The sequence below is a fragment of the Phycodurus eques genome, chromosome 1 (assembly GCF_024500275.1).
Source record: "Phycodurus eques isolate BA_2022a chromosome 1, UOR_Pequ_1.1, whole genome shotgun sequence".
In the NCBI taxonomy this organism is placed as follows: Eukaryota; Metazoa; Chordata; class Actinopteri; order Syngnathiformes; family Syngnathidae; genus Phycodurus; species Phycodurus eques.
The window spans coordinates 25,570,533-25,597,131 of NC_084525.1; the positions used below are offsets into that span (position 1 = coordinate 25,570,533).

General features: G+C 42.2%; 1 protein-coding gene across 1 annotated transcript in view; it reads right to left on the reverse strand.

Annotated features, from left to right (window-relative positions):
* Positions 1–261: 261 nt before the first annotated feature.
* The window catches only part of elapor1 (endosome-lysosome associated apoptosis and autophagy regulator 1), a 33,389-nt gene continuing 7,051 nt past the window's right edge, over positions 262–26,599 (reverse strand). Inside the window, 18 exon segments of the mRNA XM_061695190.1 lie at positions 262–755; positions 844–1,009; positions 3,067–3,245; positions 4,394–4,520; positions 4,948–5,049; positions 6,482–6,575; positions 10,330–10,480; positions 10,566–10,742; positions 15,246–15,521; positions 19,886–20,023; positions 20,108–20,164; positions 20,166–20,214; positions 20,297–20,387; positions 20,633–20,761; positions 22,813–22,993; positions 24,074–24,162; positions 24,595–24,744; positions 25,172–25,277. Coding sequence (XP_061551174.1) covers positions 669–755; positions 844–1,009; positions 3,067–3,245; positions 4,394–4,520; positions 4,948–5,049; positions 6,482–6,575; positions 10,330–10,480; positions 10,566–10,742; positions 15,246–15,521; positions 19,886–20,023; positions 20,108–20,164; positions 20,166–20,214; positions 20,297–20,387; positions 20,633–20,761; positions 22,813–22,993; positions 24,074–24,162; positions 24,595–24,744; positions 25,172–25,277 — 2,349 coding nt within the window. The 3' untranslated portion in view covers positions 262–668.

Below are 26,599 nucleotides of genomic sequence, written 5' to 3' on the forward strand. Positions count from 1 at the left end.
AATAAGAATAACTTTTACTACCGTTACATTTTGTTCATGACAAGTGTATGTTTCTGTCTTTTGTGCATGGATTATTTAAATTTCATGCAAGGAACAGAAAATGCCTGCTAATTCTAGAATGACCTATTTATAAAGAAAATAACTTAGATAACACCATCTTGAGAGGACTTTATTGTAGAAGAGACAGAAGTTTCACAGTCATACAATATCAACATAGCAACATTTGTGTTAGCAACGTTAACAAAGTAAAGCAAATCCATTTCACATGTCAAATAATAACATTACACAGGGTTCCTAATAGGACACAAGTTAGCCAATTACAAAGTACAAATAGACAAACAGACTTACACAACTCCCAATATAAGTGTAATGGGAATTGTCTTTTTTTACATTATTTCTCATTCTACTCCTTGTATTTATTATTCCTTTCATGATGTTTTAATATTAGTGTTGTTCCAATTTAAACAACTGTCCTGTGTTCCAGCCTCAAAAGCCACGAGACCCCATTCCAGGTGTCCTGATGTTATGTCCACACATATCTTTCAGATGGGATGTTTAGTCTTGCATAGACTTATTAGGCTTCACATCGCCTTGTTATACAGCAGTACACTCCCTCCATGGGCATAAATAAAAGCATTGACCACAACGGCTTTCGTCACACCTTTGCATCACGCATCATCAGAATCCCCCTCCTCTCTTTGCAGGTGACAAGATGACGACTTCAGAGGTACTGAATCAAACCCGTCGGATGTTCTCTAAAGATAAATAAACAAATAAAAAATAGAACATCAAAGATGTCAGCCACCCAGTGGACCAGTTTCTGTGTGCGAGTACTTTACAGACCTCGCGGGAGTACGCTTTCATTTTGTTGAAGAAGGACTTGTGGGTGAGATGGATGAGGTCGTCCTCGGTGTCCTCTCCTTCCATGATTGCACAGCTATCTGCGGTGGGCAGCTCGCACTCTTTGCCCCCCGAGCTCATCACCAGCTTGGAGTACTTGTACTCCAACCTGCAGGGGAAGAGAAGCAGCGCATATGTGGTTAACACTGGTTAACAACATTCAGAGTTTCATGATGAACCTAAAAGGCACACAGAGTTAATTTAACGTTCCGTAAACAACAACAAAAGATTTCAAAACGAACGATTGATCCATGAATGGACTGACGCATTTCCAAGGACGTCCACTTCTGCGCCTTTCTGTGACTTCCAGTCTCCCTGAATCTCTATTTAATCCTCGAAGTTTGCAATTCAGCTCCTTATTAAGGACCTATTCTCACTGGCGGAGACGTTGGCGAGACTGCCGAGGCTGATCAGTCATAGCGACTCCAGGTCTCGGAAGAGCAAAATATTGCTCTCACCTGGAAGATGTTTGGGAGACGTCTCCAGACAACATTACGACCAATGCACGCGGAAGTCACCGATATAGTCCTAGATACAGTACATATATTCTTTAAATAAATATATAACATATATTATGTGTGTTTGTATGTGTTTTTTAAGATACAGAGATGGAACATTAATATTGACTGATTGCCTACGGAGAGGAGACATTGGTTTCCACGTCTAATTTATTAATACAGATACACAGGCTTAATAACAGCTCGCATGACTAACTAAGACAAATAGTCAAATTAAAGTTACAAATCCAAATCACGATGCATTAGTATTGTGGCTGTGAGTTGCGCCAGGCAAACAGTGGCTCTTTTGACTTTCAGAAGAAGCAGCTTTTCAAAGCAACAGCACTTTACACAGCTGGCAAGCCACCAAGTAATTTGCATTACAGCCAACAGGACCGAGAGGCCATTGTTTATCATACAACCCACAGTCAGGATTTCATGAAAGAAAAATGCCGGGAAATGCACTGGTTCACCATCGCTACACTAGTTTGTCATTTTCCTTTGTGAAAATTAGGATTGTTCTCTACGTGGCCACATTAATTGGGTCTGCAGTGCGAGTTGGCATCTCTCAATAACCGTGAGTACACTGTCCATTCACTTAGTAATTTGTACTGTGCTCAGTTGCCACGCAGCTTTGTATATGGAGGTTTCTGTACTTATTTCGGCTCCGTTGGCACTGTGATTGAGAGCTCTTGTTCATTTCTTTGCTGTTCATTCCAGACATAATACGTGCCCTAAGCACAACTTGTGGACTATAATACGGTCATATTTCTGTTAGGGAAGTCTGTCGAGACGTGTACTTGAGGATGGTGCACTTATTTACACGTTTAAGTATTTATGTGGCAAGTCAAGTCTGCACGACTATAGGTAGCTTATTAAATGTAGTTTCAAGCTACACACTAATATGTACATTATTGTTTCATATTGATGTCATTCTGTAACTTGTGTGGAGTGTATTGCCAAGTAATGTGTACAGTTAAGCTAATGCACTTTGGATAAGTGATACTACTGCCACTCGAATGTAACTAATTCAGTAACTTGTAATCTAACTTAGTTACTTTTAAAATTAAGTTATTTTTTTCAAGGTAACTGTGATAACACAGATCATATTTGCACATAATTCACATCATTCAAACTTCCGAATAGCCACAAAATTGAGGCCATTCGGGCTACTTTTCTTCATTTAAAAATAAAAAATATTAGTTGGTATACACGTAATCGTAATATGTAAAATAAATAATGTTCTATGTACATTGAATATTTATATATATTAAAGAGTCCACCCTGGACTGGTCGCCGCCCAAATGCAGGCCACGTATAGACACACACACACAAAAAAAAAAAAAAAACCCTCGCACTCGCATTCATACCCAAGGACAATTTAGAGCCTTCGATGAAACTATCATGCATGTTTTTTTGGAATGTGAGAGGAAACCAGAGTATCCGGAGAAAACCCACACAAGTACAGGGAGAGCGAAAATACAAACTCCACACAGGAAAAATTGAGACAGATTCAAACCCTCAGCCTCTTAAGTGTGAGGTGGATGTGCTAACCAGTCGGCGGATGATAAGCACGAATTCGCTACACTAATTGACAAGTGTAACTGGGGGGCTTGGTGACGAAATGAAAATACAATGCTATCTTTCCGAGCGTTTTACTGAGTCTCACTTGCGTGTCTTCTTCCAAAAGTAACAGATGAGCGTGACGAGAAGAGCGGCGCCGATCGTTCCCGTGGAAACCCCAATCTTGAGCCAGAAATCCAAAGTCACACAAGCGCTGACTTTCGGGGCTGGGAGGGCCTCTCCTCCGTGACACTGAGACGGCTGCTGCCAGACATACGTCGTCCTCTGAAAGACGACAACACAAGAATAACACACAAATGGAGGACTACCTTTAATCCAATCTCACATCGGGGTTCCATCAGTCCTTTTTCTATTGCACTTGTCCTCAGTGTTTTATGAAATTGCATTGTCCCCTTTCAAATAAACTGATGAATAATAATAATTACGGCGGCAGGTGAGCTGGAGTCTCGCCAAACTGACTTTTGGGGAGAGGCGAGTTATAGCCTGGACTGGTCGCCAGTCAATTGCAAGGCACATTGAGTCACACAACAGATTGGTCTCCAGTCAATGTAAGTGTACATGTAGACAAACAATGAATTGGTCGACAGTCAATGTCGTGTCACATATCAAATAAAAGAGTGGTCTCCAGTCAATGTAAAGGTACATCCAGTGCTGTAAAAAAGAATTGGCCCACTTGTCAAATTCTTACTACTTTGCATAGTTTCCCCACTTTAATGTTTAAAATCATCAAAAAACTGTAAATACGGTATCAGTCAAAGATAACATCAAATCTTGTTTTCAAATGGGAATTTCATTTATTAAGGGAAAAAAATCTATTCAAACCTATCTAGCCCTGTGTGAAAAAGTAATGCCCCCCCCCCCCATTGTTAACTCATGAATTAATTTTGGTAAATCACATTTTTTGGTTCATTTTCACAGACAACACCCAAGCCTGATTACGTCCAGACCTGTTCAATCAAGTAATCACATAAATAGATCCATCCATCCATTTTCCATACATCTTACCCTCACTAGGATTGAGGGGTGTGCTGGCGCCTATCTCAGCTGACTCGAGGTAAGAGGCAGGGTACACCCTGACCTGTTTGCCAGCCAATCGCATTGCACATAGAACCAAAAAAGCATTCGCACTCACATTCACACCTACGGGCAATTTAGAGTCTTCTATTAACCTACCATGCATGTTTTGGGGATGTGGGAGGAAACCCACGCAGACATGGGGAGAACATGCAAACTCCACACATGTGAGGTCGGGATTTGAACCAGAGTCCTCAGAACTGTGAGGCGGATCTGCTAACCAGTCGATCACCGTGCCGCCATATGCAATAAATAATCTAAATAAAATTTCATCCATGAAACGGTCAAATTTAAAGCGGGACTTCGACACAGGCCCTTGTCATTGTATCCCTGCCTACCTGGATTCCTTGTTCACAAGCGCTGACGATCTCTCTATAATTGCGTTTTGTGCACAGTGGACATGCGTGCTGACTCTGCCAAAGGAAGTGGAAAGTGCAGCCATCACACGTTCCCTCTGAACAGTTACTGTGGAGAGGAAAACATACCATCACAAAGATCTGAATCGCTCAGGAATACTATCAATTCAACATACTTCCTTGACACCAATTACTACTTTCCTATTATTCACAGCTCTGGCAGCATCTCATGGCATTTTAGTGTGCTATAGAAAGAGCAAAAAAAATAAATACAGTGAAGCCCGCTATTCACAGAGGATAGGGACCGAGCACAAATCGTGAAAATCTTTTGTCAACTATCTCCTCTCTGCCCGTGTTAAAAGGTTGTTGGTCTACGCAGTGCATGTCACCAGGGACGCGCTTTGAACTACGGAAGCCACAATGAATAAATAAATAAATAATCACTTCCATTTATTTCATAGTGAGCAATAAACTCAGATTAATTGTAATAATAATAATAGTAATATTCTATGTGAAGTGGCTACAGTGAGCGTTACCTGGGCAGCATGATACGGTCTGTGGCACCCATTGCCGGGTCGCATCTCAGCCTGATAGTGGCCGAGCGGCCTCTTTTACAAGCCTGCGTCGTCTCAGCGGACCTACAAGACAGGACAAAGTCAGTCGGGATTTTGAAATATCTATACAAGCATCACCCTGTACAAACAAGTCACCACAGTAGAGATGGCAAAGCAATAATAATAATGACTTCATATAGCGCCTTTTAGGTGACCAAAGGATTAAAATCATTTCAAAGATAAAAATAAAGCTATTTACACTATCTAAAAAAAAAAGTGAGTACACCCTTGCATTTTTGTAAATATTGTACTGTATAGTTTTCATTGGACAACACTGAAGAAATAATGCTTTGGTACAACGTAAAATTAGACTGTTTACAGCTTACATAACTGTGTTTTACCTCAAAATAGCTCACCACACAGCCATTAATGTCTAAACTGCTATCAACAAAAGTGAGCACACCCCTAAGTCAAAATGTCCAAATAAATGGTAAAATGGTAGATGGAGGACTTACATAGCACTTTATCTACCATCTATGCCCAAAGCGCTTTACAGAGGTGGAGGTCTAGGGATGTGACTTTGATATTGGTCCGATATCAGCAAAAAAAAAAAAAAAAAAAAAAAAAAAAAAAAAAGTTTTGGATTATATTGGACTGGATCTAAAATCTCTGCTATAAAACCACTGTTATACAAGCAGTCCATTCCAGGCGTCGCTCCAGCACTACTATCCAGCAGCACCTGGACCATGTCCACGGCATGCAGAGCCCACGTGATCGCAACAACAAGTTGCTAAGGTGCTAACAAAATAGCAAGGATTAAGAGTGAATGTTGCTTAATGTCGTTTATTGACACTTCAGTTGATGTTCACCAGAAAACTAAACACACGTAAAAGAATTACACCGACCGGAATTGTAAATTGTCTTCACTTTTAATAATGTTGGTATATTGCATATTTCTGTTATCAAACCCCTTAAAATATAATTCCACAATAGTTGAACTAATTTTCCTTGACTTCTGATTTCAAAACATCCATCAATTTGTTGTGTATATCAATTTGATGAGATGATTAAACAACTCTGAAAAAAATTGAGACCGCTGCAAAATCATCAGTTTCTCTAATTTTGCCATTTATAGGTATACGTTTGAGTGAAATGAACACTTGTTTTATTCTAAAAACGACTGACAATGTAATTCAAAATACAAATATAATCTAGAGCATTTGCAGGAAATAATTTTTTTTCAAAAAAACAAAGCGTTTTTACGTTCTCGCAATGTTTTCAAGAGCTGTATTTTTATATGGCTCTCTGAAAGAAACCATAACTATTGTTCCTTGGCTTTTTGGTGGAAAAACACTTATTGTGGCTCTCGACAAAAATGCGTTTAGCAACCCTTACCTAGTTGCGTGACACAGACCAACAAATGGCCGGTCTTCTGTGAAGAAACTCTTTGTGAACGATACCTTCCAGAAAATTCCTAGCTTTAAACAGCGCCGTGAAAGGGGCCGATATGACTTACTTGTAATAGAATATGACATCCGGTAGGTCAGAGGTGGAGGGGAAGAGCCACGGTGGAGTGGAGATGTTAGCCAGGACCCTGTCAGTACTTACACCTTCAACAAAGAGCAAACATGATTAGAATAAGAACAAGGCCTTCTCTCAACTCGTTTTACAATGGAGCACTTCATAAAAGGGGGTCTGTAATTGGACCAGTACTCTTTAGTGTCTTCCTGTTTCCCTTGGCTAGTATTATTAGAAGACACCATGTCAACTTCCACTCCTATGCCGATGACACACAACTCTACCTTTCTATGAAACTTGAGGAAACTAATTAGTTAACCAATCTTCAGGCATGCCTTAAGGAAATCAAGACTTGGATGACCTATAGTTTCCTATTTCCTAAACTATTGGAACTCTGATAAAACCAAAGTAATCATCGTCAGCTCCCACAACCTCAGAAACTATTTGTTTAGTGAACTAAAACCTGGATGTCATCAAACCTTGTAAAACTCAACAGTAACAAGACTGAGCTCCTGTGGGACTGCTCAGGATGGTTGGAGATCTCCTCCTCAACATAGACGGCTATTCCATTTCACCATCCACTGAAGTCCGAAACCTGGGTGTCATCATGGACTCCTCCCTCCTTTCACTCCCACATCAAAGCCATCACCAAATTGGCCTTCTTCCACCTTAAAAATATCGCAAGACTATGCCCTTCACTCTCTGATTCCATTGCCGAGACCCTCATACATGGCTTAATCACATCCCGCCTGGACAAGTGCAATGGAGTCCTGCTCAGGCTATCCAGCAAAGCAGTGAACAGGTTATGTCCAAACCTCAGCTGTCAAGGCCCTCACCTGCGCCAGGCCCTTGCAGCACATCACTCCCACACTAATCCATCTCCACTGACTCCCGGTCAAGTCCCACATCACATACAAAATCATGCTCCTCACCCATAAATCCCTCCATGCACTTGCCCCCAGAAACTGCCAGACCTCCTCCACCCATACACCCCATAACAGGAACTGAGGTTTTCCCAACTCTGGTCTCCTCTCCATCCGTTGCAACCTCCTGCAAAATTTTGGGGCCAGAGCCATCAGTGTAGCAGCCCCCACCCTCTTGAACTCTCTCCCCTCTGCAATCCGCAACACAACAAATGCTGGGCATTTTCCGACAAAAAAAAAAAAATGCTGGGCATTTTTCCGACAAAAACTCAAAACCCACTTCTTTCACACGTCATCAAATCTGCCTTCCCACCGGGAGGAGACCCCGGGGACGACCAAGGACACGCTGGAGAGACTACGTCTCTCGGCTGCCCTGGGAACGCCTCGGGATCCACTCGGAAGAGCTGGAGGAAGTGGCTGGGGAGAGGGAAGTCTGGGCTTCCCTGCTGAGGCTACTGCCCCCGCAACCCGACCTCAGATTGTTACATATTGTTAACAACAAATTGAATTTGAAATCAGAAGTCATGGAAAATTGTGGTGCGCAAATATTTGAGTACCTAACTATTGTTTACTTTATATTAATAAAAGATTCGGTGAAAATCGAGCTTGTAAGATCTGTTAGAAGTTTAATAAGAACAAACCAATTTTGCAAGAAACATGAAGTAGACACACACGAATTGCTTTAGTGGGCCACATAAAGTGATGTAACAGGACGGATGTGGTCGCTGGGGCCTTCAGTTTTTATACCTGTGAGATAGGTATTTTAAATATTTTTTAGGGGAGACATCAATGACTTGCAGTTTTTTGCTATTCACAGCAGGGCTCTGTCCCTATCTGTTTACCCATGTCTGACTGAGTCAAAATAGGAAAGTAGTAACTGTTTTTGTTGTTGTTGTTGTTGTTGTTGTTGTGAAGCAGTGACATACATGCCACCATCCTTAGCATTTCTGCTGACATTTTGGAAAGTGAAGTGAAGAGTAGGAAACCTATTCTCATGACCAGCGTAAATCTGGCATAGCCAGTGGCACAACTGTGTGTCCGAGGCGGGTTAGACAGTTTTTGGTAGTTTTATGAACCCTGGCGCATCTAAAAGAGGAAGGTATGCACTGCTGTGATATGTTTACTGCAGACTTCATTGACCGCTAATCAAAGCAGTTTCTCTTATTCCCTTTAAATCTGGCCTTAGTTGGACACTGACAGTCTCTGCATGGCGGAGAAGAAACTGATTTGCTCAAGTACAGGAGGTCAAAGGGCAGAAAGTACGTTTATACGGTACTACAAGCAGACCTCCACGGGTGGATGATGTACAGAACATAACAAATATCTGTGCCAGGAAGTGGTTACTTGGAGACGGTCGTTCTTGTGCCCCCACCCCATAGCTGTGCCGGCCAATGGGATGATTTAAAAATATATAATAATGATAACAATAATGCATTTAGGGCCATATTCTCCCGTTGGTGAGTAACTCTGTATTTTATATGCCTGGCTTATGCACTGTCAAGGTGCGCCGGTTCTCTCCTTTGCGTGATGAATTGACGTCTGATCCTCCCTGGAATTCCTGGATCGTGGATTTTTCCTGAGATGCATGAATGCTGTAGAAATCCATTTGGCAAATATATCACACTTTAAATGTGAAATTAACTCCTGTAGCAGATGGAAGTTAATTGTCACCAGTGAGCCATGCACCACTCATGTAACAGGCTAATTTGAAAGCGCATGTGTTTTTTATTCTGTATTTAATAAATCCATTAAAAGTAATTTAATCAATAATCTGAATACTGTGCTCATGACTGAATGCATCAATAAAAAAGCAAGTGAACCATCTGTTGTTGATCTGTGTTGCCCAGAAAACATGCTGGCGTTACTTAAATGGATTACATGAATATATATAAATATAGATTACATTAAAAAAAAAAAAAAAGATTGAAACTGTAACTCATCATCACGCCATTAAGATGACTAAACTTGTTTATGAGGGACGCTTTCAGAAGCGTCAGCCGCAATGAAACGGAAATGCTCCTCACAGGTGAGGGAAAAAAAAGTCTGCTGGCACTGAATTGTTATTCCGCCCATTAATATGATATATTACAATATGCCGACGTTCGGCCGTGGCTGTAATGTGATAGGGACACATTGAGTGCCGTTGGGCAGTCTGCGAGTGGGCCAGACATTGTGCCGGGCAGACCGTCACTGGAGCACAGGAGCAGTTGACTGGATCAATACGCCCAATATGATGTTTGACCTTCCCGGGCCACTAGACTTACTTAATCCTGTGGAATGCGGGTGAGGAAACGCGCTTAAATCTTTGGAAGAATAGGTGATATGCCGGATATGAGAAGGAACGCCCACACTTACTCCACCTAGAGTGCGCAAATGGCCAGAAGGTGCACAAATTACAGAATTAAGTCGTTGGCAGAATGGGCGCATTCAGAAAAGTGCAGAGTTGCGCACCTTTTCTGACTTAAGCCTACGGGAGAAAATGGCCCTCAGTAAATTGCTTTCTAAAATGATTCAGAGGTTTTGACGCCCGCTGTTAACATATTTATGAATGAAATACGTCTGACATCCACAACACGTGTGCGGGGCGCAGACCTCAGGATCTGTCTGCCTGTGCCCCGATGAAATACACCAAAATGATGTTAGACCAGCTGTGCTTAAAGTTAGACATGGTCTGAGCAGGCATAAGTTTAGACTGACTTTTCTGCCAGCAAATTGTCATGTCGCCGGGTGAACACCATCGTTGCGCCGAAACTCCCAGCTTGACATAGTCCAGGCTGACAAATTGCGAAACACGCGGCGAGCCTTGCATATGGACGAAAATCAGGATGCAACGGAATTTGTGCCACAGCTCAAATGTGGCGTCTACGAAAATAGAGCCCAATGTGTCTCCTTTTATTCAAAAAAGCGTTACGTGACTGCATACCAATAAGAGCGTCGCCAATGACGAACGGCTGTGACGCCACCATGTTCTGACTCCTGATGTCCGACGGAACCACAAGTGACTGGCACACGTGACCTCGGACCACTCGGCCGTGCTCCGTCACATTGTCCATGCAGGTCGCCGTCGCTCGGTCCTGCCAAACCGAGAAGTCGGGTGAAGCGGAACAAACACGGCACGGCCAAAAGGCCATTGAGGAGACCCACGGTGCGCCACATCACCTCTTTGCCGCACAGAGCCATGCTGAAGTGATGGAAGTAGCGCAGGCCTTTGCTGGTGAAGCGTGGGCCGCTTTGGAAGGATGTGACATTGGACAGAGGGGAGAAGTCGTAGTGCAGCGCCGCACCACCTGTTGTCCACACTTTCGCCGTACAATCACTGAGGCACGCTGTGTAGGCCTGGGGAGGACCAGAAGATAAATACGTATGTCCTAAATGGTAAATATTTACTATAGTACTACCTTCAAGTTGCAATGTACCAAAAGTTAACAATCTGGAGTCCATCCATCCATTTTTTAATGGGCTTGTCTTCATTTGGATTGTGGGGGAGATGGAGTTTATCCTAGCCGACTTAAAACAAGAGGCGGGGTACAGCCTGGACTAGTCACCAGTTAACGTCAGGGCACATTCTAGGATTCAAGGACTAACTGAATCCTAGAATTTACAAAAACAGAAATGTGATACCCATAGTCCCAGATTAGCCAGTAAATCTCAAAACCCGTGCTATATCAATAGAATAATAAAATAAAAGATAAAAATACAAACCCCAATTCCAAGGAAATTGGGACCTTGTGTACAACGTAAATAAAATCAATATACAATAACTTGCAAATCCTTTTGATTTAATAATATATTCAATTATGTTTGGGAACTGAGGACTCTAATTGTGGAAGCTTTGTAGGTGGAATTCTTTCCCATTCTTGCTTGATGTACAATTTCAAGTGCTCAACAGTCTGGGGTCTCCTTTGTCATATTTTGCACTTCATAATGTGCCACACATTTTCAGTCAGAGACAGGTCTAAACTGCTGGCAGGCCAGTCTAGTACATGCTTGGATGGCAGGATATGTTGCTCCAAACCTGTATGTAACTTTCAACATTAATGGTGGCTTCACAGTCTGTGTGCAAGTTACCCAGGCTATGGGCACTAACACACTCCCATAACATCACAGATGCTGGCTTTTGAACGTTGCTCTGATGACAATCCGGATGGTCCTTTCCCTCTTTGGACAGGAGGACACAATGTCCATGATTTCCAAAAACCATTTGAAATGTGAACTCGTCAGACCACAGCACACTTTTCCACTTGGAGTTAGTCCATCTCTGAAGAGGGCATGGTAGTTTAACTTGTATTCGTAGATATAGCGATTAACTGTGTTAACTGACAATGGTTTCCCGAAGGGCCCCTGAACCCATGTGGTAATATCCTTAACAAAGTGATGGCAGTTTTTAATGCAGTGGCATCTCAGGGATGGAATGTCACGGGCAATCAATGTTGGTTTTGTATCTTGTCACTTATTTTTCCAGATTCTATCGAACAAAAATTGCCAACTCCACAAAAAGACAGAACTCCAAACCAAAGTGCAAATGGCTGCCCAAACCAGCAGTCAGTAATACCTTCACGCCTCATTCTCCCTTCTCAAGACAAAGAGAAGTAACTCACCAATCCAGACCCCCTACTGGGTACATCGACCAAAAAACAGAAGGTCTCGACTAACTTAATTAGCAACAGCTTGATAAGTCGGATCTGCAAAGCAACAAACCGGAGAGAATTCGTCCCCTTGAAGTTTCCGTTATCAACTACAAGAAGAGACCCCTGTAGTGACCCCCAGAGAAGGTGTCTCTCAGAGTTACTGAATAGCACCCCCAAGAGGGGGAATCTCGGGACTGACCAACTGTTGATGCAAATCTTAAACTTGTGTATTTGCAGTGTTCTCATTATTGCAGATGACGAAATGTGATTTTATTACTCATGTCTGTGAAGCTGTGCGACTTGTTCCCTGGCATTCCTTCTCTCTTTTATGAACAAATATATGGAAGAATAGTTTTCGAGTGACAATGAAGATGATAAGTTTAAAATGACACATCAAATCGTATTTAGACTCAAATGGACGACAATTCACAACAAAGTTATTTTCCATTGTGGAGTCTTAGCATTGTAAGTAACTCATATTATGAATTATTCTTTTAGTGGTGTTCTTCATAAATAAGCATTTAATAAACTGGATAGCGAAATATGCTGGCCTCTTGGAGGCTACTTTTGGAAAGTTGGGGAGCCCAAAAGATACCTCTCTGAGGAAGCTTACTCAGATAACAGAAGGTGACATATGATTAATGTAAAAGACAACCGGAAAGCTGAAATTGGCCCATGGTAGCCAGCCAGTCTACTGCATAGGTTATAACTGGGAAGAATTGCCAAAACTTGATAGTTTACGATTGTCAGCTGGACCACCAGAGAGATGTCCCCAGCCTAGCCAATGGACCAAGAACGCCACCAAGAGGGAGATAAATGTCATAACCACCTTGTAGTTACAGATACCATTAGAAAGCAAGAAACTCTTAATAACTCATTGTATTTTATGTTAAAAGAACACCAGATACCATTAAAAACGAAATATATATTTGATTATATTGCATGACTTAATTATATTAAAAAATATCAATAAAGGTGCTGAGACACGATTATAAACTAACAACTTGAGGTAACGTGTGACATTCGATCTGTTGTGACACGAGAAACTTTGCCATTTTAGGGAAACTTGGTTTGAGCCAAACAAGACCAAGAAAAGGGTTTTAGAATGAGGTGGGCGAGTCCCAGATGGAGTGTATTTAAACGCATGCCTTATTGGAATTGTTCAGTATTTCCGTCGTCCTGGCGAATTGCTCTGTTTGTTTGAGGCCTCGAATAAACATTCAGTGATCAGCTCAAGCTACCGTATTTTGGTTTCATTTCAAGTCTTAGTCTAAGTTTACTTCTTAAACATTTGAGAGCTAAATTCAAATTCAAGTCCACCGCTTGGTCACCATCTTCTGAGGAGAAGCAGCCTTGGTCGCAGAAGGAGAGCGGACGGAGGCCGGGGGCAGCGCCTCACCAGACGGGTGCCACCCGATAAAGGAAGCGACAATTCGAGACACCACACCAGTGGGCGAAGCATGATATACAAGAGTAAGTTTAAAAGGTTAGTCACCACAAATAATTTTTCAAGAAAATGATCACACAAACTCATCAGAAATTTGAGAAGCTCTCTGCCCGCCTCAGAAGAAGCGCTTTTTTATACTCTGCTTCTTGGCCTGTCTGGATGCTAGGTCTCGACCTAGCCATGCCCTGGCTCGGCCTAAGTTTTCTTTTCTGTCTATTTTTATCTTTGATTCTTCCCGCCACATTTTTGGGTCCATGCCACTAGCTGGCGTTACATGCCGTCGTCACCGAACGATTCTTGGCCGTAATGACCAAGGTGGAACCCCAGTTCTGGCCATAAGGCAAAAGCACTAGCTACCCACGTGGCAAGATTTTTCAACAAAGCAACCGCTTGTTCCCAAACAGAGCCACGGTGATGTGAACTGCTTAGCAAGCCAAACCTCGGCACAATTGGTCGCAGAAAATCTATTTTTTTATTTTTTTGTGGACAAGCTGAACTTTCTTCTTCCTTCAAGTCGGCACGCAAGGCAAACGTCCTCCTCATGGCGCGCAGCATCCTTGGCTGCCACTTCAAACCGTGATTCAATCTTTGTTATTTACCAAATGAAGTACAAATTGGTGCATCACATATTGGCAGTAAGATTATGAGTGGGAAAGTCACATGATTCACGCTACACTCTGAATCGTTTGATGATATTATGGACCGCAGATGATGAAACCCCTACATTCCTTGCAATTGTAGAGTGAGAAACATTGTTCTTAAACTGTGGGTCTATTTGCTCAAGCACTTGTTCACAAAGTGGTGAACGTCATCCAGTCATTCCTTGTGAACAACTGAGCCTTTAATACCCAGTCATGACACTCACCTGTCTCCAATTAACCTGTTCACCTGTGGAATGTTCCAAAAAGGTGTATTTTGGCTTTTGTTGCCTCTGTCCCATGTTTGTTTTGGAACATGTTGTAGGCATCAATTTCAAAATGAGAGAATATTTGCAACAAAACATTAACATTAATCAGTTTGAACATGAAATAGCTTGTCTTTGTAGTGTATTCAATTGAATATAGGTTGTAAAGGATTTGCAAATCATTGTATTCCATTTTTATTTATATTTTACACAACGTCACAACTTCATTGGAATGGGGGTTTGTACTTGTTCCAGTTGTGAATGTGCGAAAAGGTGTAAATGCAGTAAGGATTTTGATACCGTGAAAATACAAAAGCCAAAGGCTTGAGTTGCACATATTTCCATGATATTTCCATGATCCTTTGTACTTGAAAAGAATAAAGTCTTTATTAGTGCAGGGATGAACAGACAATGGACTGGGAGTGTGAATACTTATCTATATGTTCCCTGACGTTGGCTGGCGAGAGGCGACCAGTCCATTGCCTGTCTATATCTGTCCTTGCATTGGCTGGCGACCTGTTCACTGTTTGTCTATATATGCCCTCCCATTGACTGGCGACCAGTCTGTTTTCGATACGTGTCCTGAGATTGGCCGGCGATCAGTCTGTTGCTTGTCTTTCTTTATGTGCAATGATATTGAGTGGTGACCAGTCCAGTGTGTATCCTGCCTCTCACCTGAAGTCAGCTGGGATAGGCTCCAGCTACGCGTTTTTTATAGTCCTCAGCACTATAGAAAAACGATGGATTGATGAATGATGGTACTGTGAATCCTTGCCTGTACACTTCATCAATGTTTTATGATCATTTCGGACCAGCACTGTAATGTTTATAAGAGGACAGAGAAAAAGGAGAACCTGAACCTGGTTGGTCTTTGTGTTCGGGCCACAGGCAACACAGGCCGGCTCTCTGGCAGGCCACTCGGTCGCGACGATGGAGTTTGGCGGGCAGCGTTGGCATGTTCCCTCAGCTCCTTTCTCGCTGACCAAGCGATGGCCCAGCGGGCAGGGCACACAGGCTGAGCCATCGCCAGGGCGAGACGTGAGGGCACACTGCCGACATTTCGAGGCGACGCCTCCCAGAACGTTGGTGACGTGGATGGAGAAGATCTTTGCCACATCAGCACTGAACCTCCTCTCCTGAGGAGGGTACAATTCAATATCATTTACTTCCAAAGACACTTTACACATGTAAGTGAGAGAACAACTGAACCATGCACTAGGCCATGGAGGCAAGAAAAACTCCCACTAGGGGAAAAAAAGCGGGTGGGGCAGCTGTTTGCCTCGACCAGTTGGGTTGAGATAGTGATAGAAGAGAGTCAGTAGGCAGAGAAGTGTTGGAGAGTAATTAATTTACATGAAACCAAATTACGTAATTTAATTACAACAATTATGTGATTGTAATCCCTCACATTACGGTGAGAAAATATGTAATTCAATGGTAGTAGATTACAATTTTAGTTACATTCAAGGTGAATGTAATTTTAGTTACATTCACTTCCTCCTTCTTAACTGATAGGAGGGCTCTACACTAACCTTTGTACTAGTAGCATCGGTGCGACCAACTGAAAAAGTTGGTGGCACCAGCACCTAATTTGGTTGCACCATTTTTTGAGGAGCGACAGACCATGGCATACCATGGCTTCCTATGAAGTAAAGATTGACAGTGACTCGAGATATAATTATTGCAAAATATGTTACTGTGAACAAGAAGTTTGTCTGCAACAAGCAGTAACAGACAAAACAGTTCAATTATATTTAAAAAACAAAAACCAAACAAACAAACAAAGGATTTACTTTTATTTGATCATTTGTTTGACTCAGAGGGGCAAGTTCTTATAGTGAGGGCTCCTCACCCTCTCTCCCTAAGAAACTTAATTTGAGCATTACCACAACCATATGATTGACATACATTTAAAAATGATTGCATACGTGTACCACCACCATACAAAAGTATCGTTTATGATTATTCACTTTATTTTGCAAATTATTTACGAAAAAAACTAACCAATTTGCCTATTTAAAATCATAATCCCAAACAGAACATGGATCAATCATTACTACTGCAATTATTGCACTTTATTTTAAGGATTGTTTGTTTAGTATACAAGCCTCTTTAAAGGAGTCTGGGCTTTTTAACTTTGCACCTACAGTATCTTCATATGTCAGGGTTTAGACATACATACATACATAGAGAGAGAGAGACAGAGAGAGAGAGAGAGAGAGAGAGAGAGAGAGAGAGAGAGAGAGTGAGAGAGAGAGAGATACATAGATAGATAGATAGATAGATAGATAGATAGATGGATAGATAGATAGATAGATAGATAGATAGATAGATAGATAGATAGATAGATAGATTAAGCAGACAATCTTTGCAGTTAGTGGTACTGCATTGCAGTATTGTGACAAGATTACATTTTTAGTCGCACACGCTGAAAAAAAGGTCACGTATGCGACCAATTTGGTCGCAGTCTCAAGCCCTGGATGCTTATGATTGGCTCTCTCTGCATGTCCTAGTCTCAAACATGACATATTTTATAAATATGAACTTGAAGCGTCATTTTGTGGTGCAATCTATTAGTTGCTCTGAGATTTTGCAAAGGTTAGACTCATAGGGCTCTATTTTCATGGGGCTCTGCACGTTGTGCAGCATTGAACGTTAGCGGTATACCCTTAAATTAAATTAAATTAAATACAGAGTGAGCTGGTGAAAAACCGCTGACCACTTAAATGAGTCGGCGGACCTTATTGATCTCTATCCCTTCCAACGGTTATTTGTTTCCACTGCTCAGCCTGGCGGAGACTGGTCTACGTGCAGCGAGTCTTGCGCTTGCACGAAAATCAACATGCACCACCGCACGTTGTGCAGAAGGAAACGTTTTTTTGGGGGGAGAATATGTTGTATGTACCCCCACTAATCTAAACACAGCCCAGAAATCTGGAAAGCAGGCTCCCTGCATAGGCTGCGATAACTAGCAGAATTACGGGTTGATTCCATCATGATTTGAACAATATTATAGCAAGTTTGGGTTAAAACCATCATGAAATCAACCTGTAGTTCTGCTGCTTACTATTCTCATCATTATTAGGCTATTTCAATTTTTTTTAACCACCCCACTGGCCAGCACGCAGCTATGGGGGAAGGGGGCACATGCACGAGCGATTGTGGATGGATGGGGATAGATACATGAAGTCCACTGACATATTTAAGTCTCCTGCGGTCATCGCCAGCTCATACTGTATTTAATCACGCTTTCTTTTGCCACACCAGCCAGGTGACAATGGATCTCTCTCTCCATGGGGACCGTCATTGCACCTCACTTAAAGGGAACGAATGAAAGAAGCTGCTTTGATTGGCGGCGAATAAAGTCAGTTGTGTTCACGCCCATGAGGCGCAGACAGCTCCTTTTTTCCCCCCATGAAATTACAAACACCCGGTCTAATCTGCCTCCTCGCAAAGTTATGCCAAGCGCAGCCGATAGTTACACTTTGAACACATAAAAGAACATTGACTTTCGAACAGTTTCATCTTTAGAATTTTGGACTGTTTTATGGAACATTCACTTGTCTGGGTTGTCATATTAAGCGATATATTGTCTAAATTGGGCACAGTTGTCATGAAATCAACATGGTATAATTTTTTTCCACATGCTGTACACATATGCATCTGAATATGTCTATATATGTATAATGCAACAAAAAATGTTGGGTATGTATTTACATTTCATCATGTTTTGTTACCTGTTTATTATTTGTATCAAGAAAAAATATGTGGTGAATTCCAAAATAATGACCTATGGTTTTAATCTTTTTTAAAGGAATCCTCCAAGGGTCCTGTTGATGCACTCATTTAAAATTAAGAAAAGTAAGCAAAATGTAATCACATGTAATTAGTTGTATTACTTTGACAAACTAATTGAAATAGTTACATTACGATTGCATAAGTTGTAATTGTAACCAACTACATTTCCAAAGCAATCTTTCCAACAGAGAGAAAGTGAGACGATAGAGAGGGATTACAGCAGGGAAAAAGAATCAGTGTTTATTGTATTCATTTGTTAATTTGTACTACGAAATAAATTGGTTTCCATTTGTACCTGAACAATGAGACACCAGACCTGGGTTTTCCTGGGTGGCTTCAGATGTAGTATCATTTAATCATTTTGCTGATTTGTGCTGATATTTAACCTGATGGATTGCATTTTTTCCACTAAAATAACAAGCACATTCATTGCATTTATCTGCTATTAGGCATTCTGGAGCTATCTGATTCAGGGGGCTTGTGAGCTTGTCAACCACAGCCAACAGAGTGCGTGTATTGTTGAAGTTCTTACTGATGATTTCAGAAAAGTGTTGCTGTCTAGCCCTGACTAACTCTTGGTTAAAATCACAAAGACGTTGTCTGTAGAGGTCATAGTCAATTTGAAGTTTAGTTTTTCTCCACTTACGTTCTGCTTTCCTACACTTTGCTTTAGAGGTCTTTACCATCGTGCTCCTCCACAGTGTTCGAGGTCCCCTCAAGATTGTCTTAGTTTTAATAGGAGCGACAGGATTCATGACATTTGAGATTTTCGAGGTGACATTTTCCCAAAAGTTCAACAACTGTCTCAGCATTCACAATTTGCGGCACAGCTATGGTCTCAATAATCTTAGTGGCGGTACTCTCACTTATGTACCTTTTCTTAATAGCCATAGAGGTTGTTTGAACTTTTGGAAGAATCTTTAATTCAAAGAATAGACTAAAATGGTCAGAAATAGCCATATCCTTAATGTCAACTGATAGAATTTCAACATTCTTAGAGATGACCAGGTCTAAGATGTGACCTTGAGTGTGGGTTGGAGTCTTCATATGTTGAGAGAGGTCAAATGTGTCTAGTATAGCAGAGAGTTCGATAGATTCCCCCCCCCCCCATGCTATTGTGAACATGAATGTTAAAGTCTCCTGCTATGACAAAGTAGTTGCAGTCAGTACAAATAACTGACAGCAGTTATGAAAAATCCTCCATAAATGTTTTATTCTATCTTGGACATCTATAAATTATTAAAACAATAACCTTTGGGTCACGTTTAACTAAAAAAACAGAAATATTCAAAAGAGCTAAAATCACCCAGTATAATTTCTTTACACTGAAATAATGACTTAAAAATAACAGCAATACCACCGCCTTTTTTCCCTATTCTATAGACTCCTCCTCATTATAAGCAAAGCCAGGGCTTTCTGTTGTAACAATGACAAATCCATACTTCATGTCCAAACCAGCAAAAGGCATCAGGCTTTGTTTTCAGTTGCTTAGCAACCACCACCACATACGGGAAGGATGGCGCAACGACCTGTGCCCTAGCCCGTGGTGTGAAAACTAAGTACAGTGTTTAAGGGCCTTAACACTCTACTTAATCCTAATATAACTATCATTTCCTACCACTAGCTATTTTTTTAGTGCACAGGCCACAGTTTCTAAGTCCCTGCCTTGTAAGGTTAAGAAAGAGACGAATAAATTCCTGACCGTTGTGGCGTTGTCTGTTCGTTGGAAAGTCCAGGTGAAGCTGACAGTGGCGTTGCTCTGAATCAAATACGAGTATGACTGTTTCCTGTTGCTGCCCTTCCACTGCTCCAGCTCGTTGTTGTTCCACCGATTAAAACCCTGACGAGAAAGCCGAACGTCAATTTGGAAAATGTTCATTGTTCAATTCTGACACCGGTCTACGATCCACGCAGGACATCTTACCGCCATGAAAAACAAGGTACAGTCTGCCGAACACACGGTTTCAAAGATGAAGGTGATAGCGAGACAGTTCACTCTGCTTTCCGTCATTTACCAGAGACTCTGGCAGCCTGCAAAAATGACACGCCATGTGCATGAAAAGACACCATTGACAGATATCTGACGCAATGCCATTCCTGATGAATAGTTCACCTGTATCCTGGAACCGTGAGCGTGAGCGTGAGGTAGTCTGTGTCACGCTCACCGGGGGTGGTGTACACGTACTCCCCGGCCACCTCCCACGCTGTCATGATGGCAATGGACACAGAAACAAAATCTGAGATATCGCCCAGCTCCTCGTCTCTAGATGTTAATCTATTGTTTTAAATTGATTAATATTAGACTTAACTTCTGCTTCTACTTGTATGACAATTCATAATGTGAAAATATTACTTAAAACAGTAATCCTGTACATTTAAAAAATGTCTAACGACGCTGACAGTATGGTCGGGATTATTATTTCATATATATTTTGATGCTCTCATTCACCAGTGCGGCGCACGGAGTCATCCAAATCTGCCCGTAGGACAGAACTCTTCATGTTGCTCGGCATTGTGTTCCACCATTTGTACTCCAAACCAATCACAGCTTCTGTGCCTACGGGGCACCCTTCACAGACTACAATAGAACAGAACAGAATAGAATAGTACTGAATGGAATAGAGTACAATACAATAAACTTTATTGTCTCTGTTGTAGAAACCATGAAAAGCAGTCTAACATCTCTGTGTACTCTCGAAACCACTGTAGAGCGGCGCCTTGAGATACGAGTGCCACGACTTACGAGTTATTCGAGATACGAGCCATCGCTTGGCCCATTTTTTTGTCTCAAGATAGTAGCACAAAATTGAGAAGTGTGCGTTTCAGACCCCCGCCGCTAGGTGGCGGCAGCAAACGTCACAACATCCAGCCACCATCAATTGACATTGGTTTTCTTACAGAGGAAGTACAATCCCAGTTGAACGGATTAAATTTCATTGCACCTCCAGTGCAATGATAATAAAGGCTATTGTGTTCATTTCAATGGGGAAAGATGATTTGAGATACGCGTTTTGAGATACGAGCATGGTCACGGAACAAATTTAACTGGTATCTTATGCCTGATTTTAGCCCCGTTATTGACCCGATTTGCTATTGCGAGGGATTGTCCAGATCGGGCCCGACATATTTTGTCGGAAACGACGAAACTCCTTGTAGTGTGACATAATCTATGATCAGTCATTTGGTGTCAGATAACCCTATGATGCCAAAATGAAAAGTCTTGCATGTTAGATTCTTTGGGGATATCTTTCGTGTAATGTGACATATCAATGAGAAGCCTCTGACATAAAACCAAAGCGTCTCAACTCAACTCAACTCGGCACCTCCAGGAACGTCTGGTTGGCTGACCCGAGTCCACGTACAGGAGTGTAGGGGTGGAGCAGCTCAGAGAGCTCTGATCCAGGCATTCAAGGCGTCACTGTGTGTTCTATGTTAGCCTTTTTTTTTAACCTCATCTGTGAATAAGCTGGCCCATCTCTCAGTTTTTAAAATCAAATGTGGCCCTCAAACACAAAACTTTGCTCATCCCTGGTCTACACAAACCTAAAGATCTTTTCTAATTAAATAAGATCACCCCAAGCCAAGGTATAAAATATACCAGTAGGGATGCACGATAAACCTCTTTTTTCCACCGTTACCGATAACTTGCTGCTTCTCCAAACCAATATCATTTTTTTAATGGTTTATATCAGGGGTCTTTAACAATTTCCATACCAACGACTACCCAACCTGATGGAAAGCTGCAGAGGGGACCCCCAACTAAAGCATATTGTATACAATCGTTTCATATTAACCTGGTCCTAAAATAGAATGCCTTTTTATTATCACTATACACACCGTAAACAGTATAATGAGATTGAGATGAGATGCCGTGTATAAATGTTATGTTATTGGTAAATAATAAGATATTCAAATAATACACGGGTTCAAATAGGTTCAAAAGGTTTTTTATTTTAAACAATATAAGAATGGGCATTCATTTAAGTTAATGTTTATTGAAAGACATTTGAATTTGTGGCTGGTGTTGGTGCTGAGCGAAGCCACCAGTAATTAATGGATGATATTAATTCCATTTGTAGATTCTCTAATTTATTGTCCAGTGACCAAACGTTGGAAAGGCCGATGCATAGGAGCGGCGTTCCGCAGGGGCTAGAGTTTACTTTAGCTGTTAGCCCACCGCAACAACCGTGCTTCTGCACGCGGCCAAATCGCCCCCGCTTGCTCCCCTGTCAGTTTGAGCTGCTAAGCGAGGCTGCTGGGTATTGCTGCGAGCGTCGTAGTTACGAACACAAAGTCATTGGATGATCGTAATTTCATGCTGGCGATCATACGCTAATTTACGGTGGATAGTGACTATTTTTGGTCTTGTGAGTGAAGAATGTTGGACAAAATATCCATGGCTGTCACGAGCCAATGCAACGGGAGCCACTTGGTTGGCATCTGGCATCTATCTATCTATTCTTAGTCCCCACCACCACTATGTCTTATTTTTTTTCACTTTCAAATTCATCCTACTGGCCTGATTGTACCTCCGAGTGGGGCAGTTTTGGCCCATGTGTCATATGTTTGACATCCCTGCTTTACAGTATATAGTCCGGTATATAATAGAAGGCCAAGAGGAATGTCCACCTGTTCCATTTGAGAAGAAATTGTCAGCGCACGGTTGGCAGGTGTCCGAGGTGTTGCTCAGAAAAAATCCTGGGTTGCACGGCGGACACGTTTGCTTCTCTGCTGATGCGGGCAGCTTTACAGAGCCCTCGGCGGTCTCGCTGCAGATTTTTGGCTCGATCCATTTGTACATCAGCTGAGTCTGCATAGATACATACTTATCTAATAGTTCAGCCTAACCAACCTAAAGAAATCAATATGCTATCAATTCATCCATCTCCTATAGATTGTCCTCATTTGGGTCGCGTTGGGTAGGGTGGGCTGGAGCCTATCCCAGCTGACTTTGGGCAACAGGAACGGTTGCAGATATAAACCGACAATGGATTAATCCCAGCCAATGGCAGAGCATTCATCTATCCATCCATCTCTAGTTATCCATTTACTGTATGTGTCTGTCGCCGTTATACATGCTACTATCTATCCATTCATTTGCCACGTATATGTTTGTCTAACTATCCGACCACAGTTAGGCGACGAACGATCCTCTTCCGCATTTACTCGAGTCGTCTCCATACGAGACTACTGCGCCGCTGTTAAAGGGAATGCAAGAATCCGCTTCGATTGGACATGATTGAAGTCCGCTATGATGACGCTCACACCAGCACAGACCTCCCACTTTTAAATGCGCTAGGGGTATGCCGGTCCACGAAATTACCAAATTTGGTCTAACCTGCCTTCTCGCACAGTTACACCAAGCACAGTACTGGAGTTGTGCTAGTCATGAAAATTGGGCACATTGTAATTATCTTCTGGAGTAATGTATTTCTTGATTTTCCTCCTCAATAAAGGGCAACATGCCATTTGCCAGGGCTTTCAGTGTCATGACCCCAGTTGCCTCTACCCTTGTACTACAGAAAATAAATTGTTAAACTATATCACCCTAGCTTTTATTCAAAAGATTTTTTAAGTTGAATTTTACAAGATCCATCCATCCATTTTCTATAGCGCTTATCCTCATTAGGGTCGTGGGTGAGACAAACAACCATTCACACTCAGATTTACACCTAAGGACAATGTAGAGTCTTCAGGTAATCTAATAAACATGGCTTTGGAATGTGGGAGGCAGCCGGAGTACCCACAGAAAACCCACACAAGCACAGGGAGAACATGCAAACTCCATACAGGAAGGATGGAGCCTGGATTCGAACCCCCAAGAACCTCAGAAATTCCTTTTTTCTGAAAGTGGCCCTCGGGGAGAAAGGTTTGTGAATGATGAGTGTACCTTTCCATGAGCGTCACAGGGAGTGTGCGTGTAGAAGTAGTCTGTGTTTGTGCATGCCGGTCTTACTTTACAGCTTCCAGATGATACCTCTGCAAAAACGCCAAAGGGATATATAGCTCACATCAACATCAGCCACACAGCCAACAAGCAATTTAGGATCATTTTTATAAATATAACTGAGAAGCACTGTCATCATATTCATTTACTAATTGCAAGGTCATATTGCATATTGAGTCAGATTGTGATTGTGGGCTGCGATTACGCATAGTCCTCTTCCACATAGAGACGTCTCCATGCAATACTGTGAATGCGCCACATTTAAAGGGAACAAGAGGAGAAGCTTTGATTGCCGGTAAATGAAGTCGGCTGTGTTCACTCCGACAACGGCGCGGACCACCCCTTTTTTAAAAGAGCCCAAAGTCTCTGCGGCCTCATACAGAAGCAAAGTTCAGGTGTATAACATGAACGTCAAAAAGTTTGAGAACCCCTGCTCTAAAGTAAATTGACATCTTGGAGTGTACCTGCGTATTTATCAGGGTCACAGCGCTGGCAAACGGTGGCCCCCTTGTTGGAGTAGGTATCAGCGGGGCAGGGGACGCAGCGGGCAGATCCCGGCTTGGCGCTGTGGGTGCCAGGCTTGCAGCGGAAACACTCGGACGTGTAGGCCACGCCTGGAGGGAAAGCGGCAAGTACACGTGATGGATATTGACACATAACGCAGTGATTACCAACCGCTGTGCGATGATAAATGATTTAATTTCAATTAAAAAAATATTTAATCACAACAAAGAAAGTACAGTATCTGTTTTCATCTATCTAGGCCAGAGATGTATAGTAACAGGCAGATCAATTAAATGATCTTCCAGCAGCGTGCAGAAGGAAAATTATCAAATAAATGATACATTTTTCAAAAATCCTGATGTCTAAATTGTCCTCCAATTCTGAAATGACTCATATACATTTTGAGACATTTTTTTTGTTTGGTGGTCTGCTGCAAGATTTTGCAATGTAAAATATGTGCCTTGTCTCCTCAAGCTTCTGAAACACTCAACTAGCAACTGAGATTCGAGCAAGCAAGCGAGCGAGCCGAGGACCTACCTGAGATGGAGATATTTCGCAACAACACGGCTTTGTCAGCCTGGCCCTGCAGAGTGTAGGCGGTGGTTCTCCAGAACAGAACATTGTTGCCTTTGTTGAGCTGGACCTGAAGGAACCAGCATCAAATAATACATCATCATTGTCATGATAACAATAGCTTGGATTCATGCAGTGCCTTTCAAGGAACCGTCCTTCATATATGGACAGTGTTTATTTCTTAAATTTGGCTACATCAAATGTACTTACACTCTTTTTTCATTTATTTAATTAAATAAATTATTGAGTGTAAAAATAAAAAATATAAAACAAGGGAAAGAGTGGTTAGCACATCTGCCTCACAGTTTTAAGGTTGGAGGTTCGAATCCGGGCTCTGTCCTTTCTGTGTGGAGTTTGTTTGTTTCTTCTTTTCCTTAAGGGGTCGCCACAGCGTGTGATCTTTTTCCATGCAAGCTTATCTCCTGCCTCCTCCTTTCTAACACCAACTGCCATCATGTCTTCCTTCACTATATCTATCAACCTTCTCTTTGGTCTTCTTCAAGTTCTCTTGCCTGGTAGCTCCATCCTCATCATCCTTCTACCAATATACTCACTCTCCCTCCTCAGGTCATGTCCAAACCATCGAAGTCTGCTCTCTCTAACTTTGTCTCCAAAACATCGAACCTCGGCTGTCCCTCTGATGAGCTCATTTCTAATCCTATCCAACCTGGTCACTCCGAGAGCGAACCTCAACATCTTTATTTCCGCCACCTCCAGCTCTGCTTCCTGTTGTCTCTTCACTGCCACTGTCTCTAATCCGTACATCATGGCTGCCCTCCACACTGCCTTATAAACTTTGCCCTTCATCCTAGCAGAGACTCTTCTGTCACATAACCCACCCGACACCTTCCTCCACCCGTTCGGACTCATTTCTTCACTTCCTTACCACACGCACCATTGTTCTGGACTATTGACCCCAAGGATTTCTAGTCCTCCACCGTCGTTATCTCCTCTCCCTGTAGCCTCACTCTTCCCCCTCCACCCCTCTCATTCATGCAATATATTGTCTTACTTTGGCTAATCTTCATTACTCTCCTTTCCAGTGCATGCCTCCACGTTTCTAACTGTTCCTTCACTGCAGATCACAATGTCATCTGCGAACACCATGGTCCACGGGGATTCCAGTCTAACCTCATCTGTCAGCCTCTCCATCACCACTGCAAACAGGAAGGGGCTCAGGGCTGATCCCTGATGCAGTCTCACCTCCCCCTTAAACTCCTCTGTCATACCTACAGCACACCTCACCGTTGTTCTGCTGCACTCATAAATGTCCTGTATTATTCTAACATACTGTACTTCTCTCCCACTCCAGTCTTCCAAATGAACTACCACAGTTCCTCTCTGGGTACTCTGTCATTGGCTTTCTCTAGAGCTACAGAGACACAATCTAGC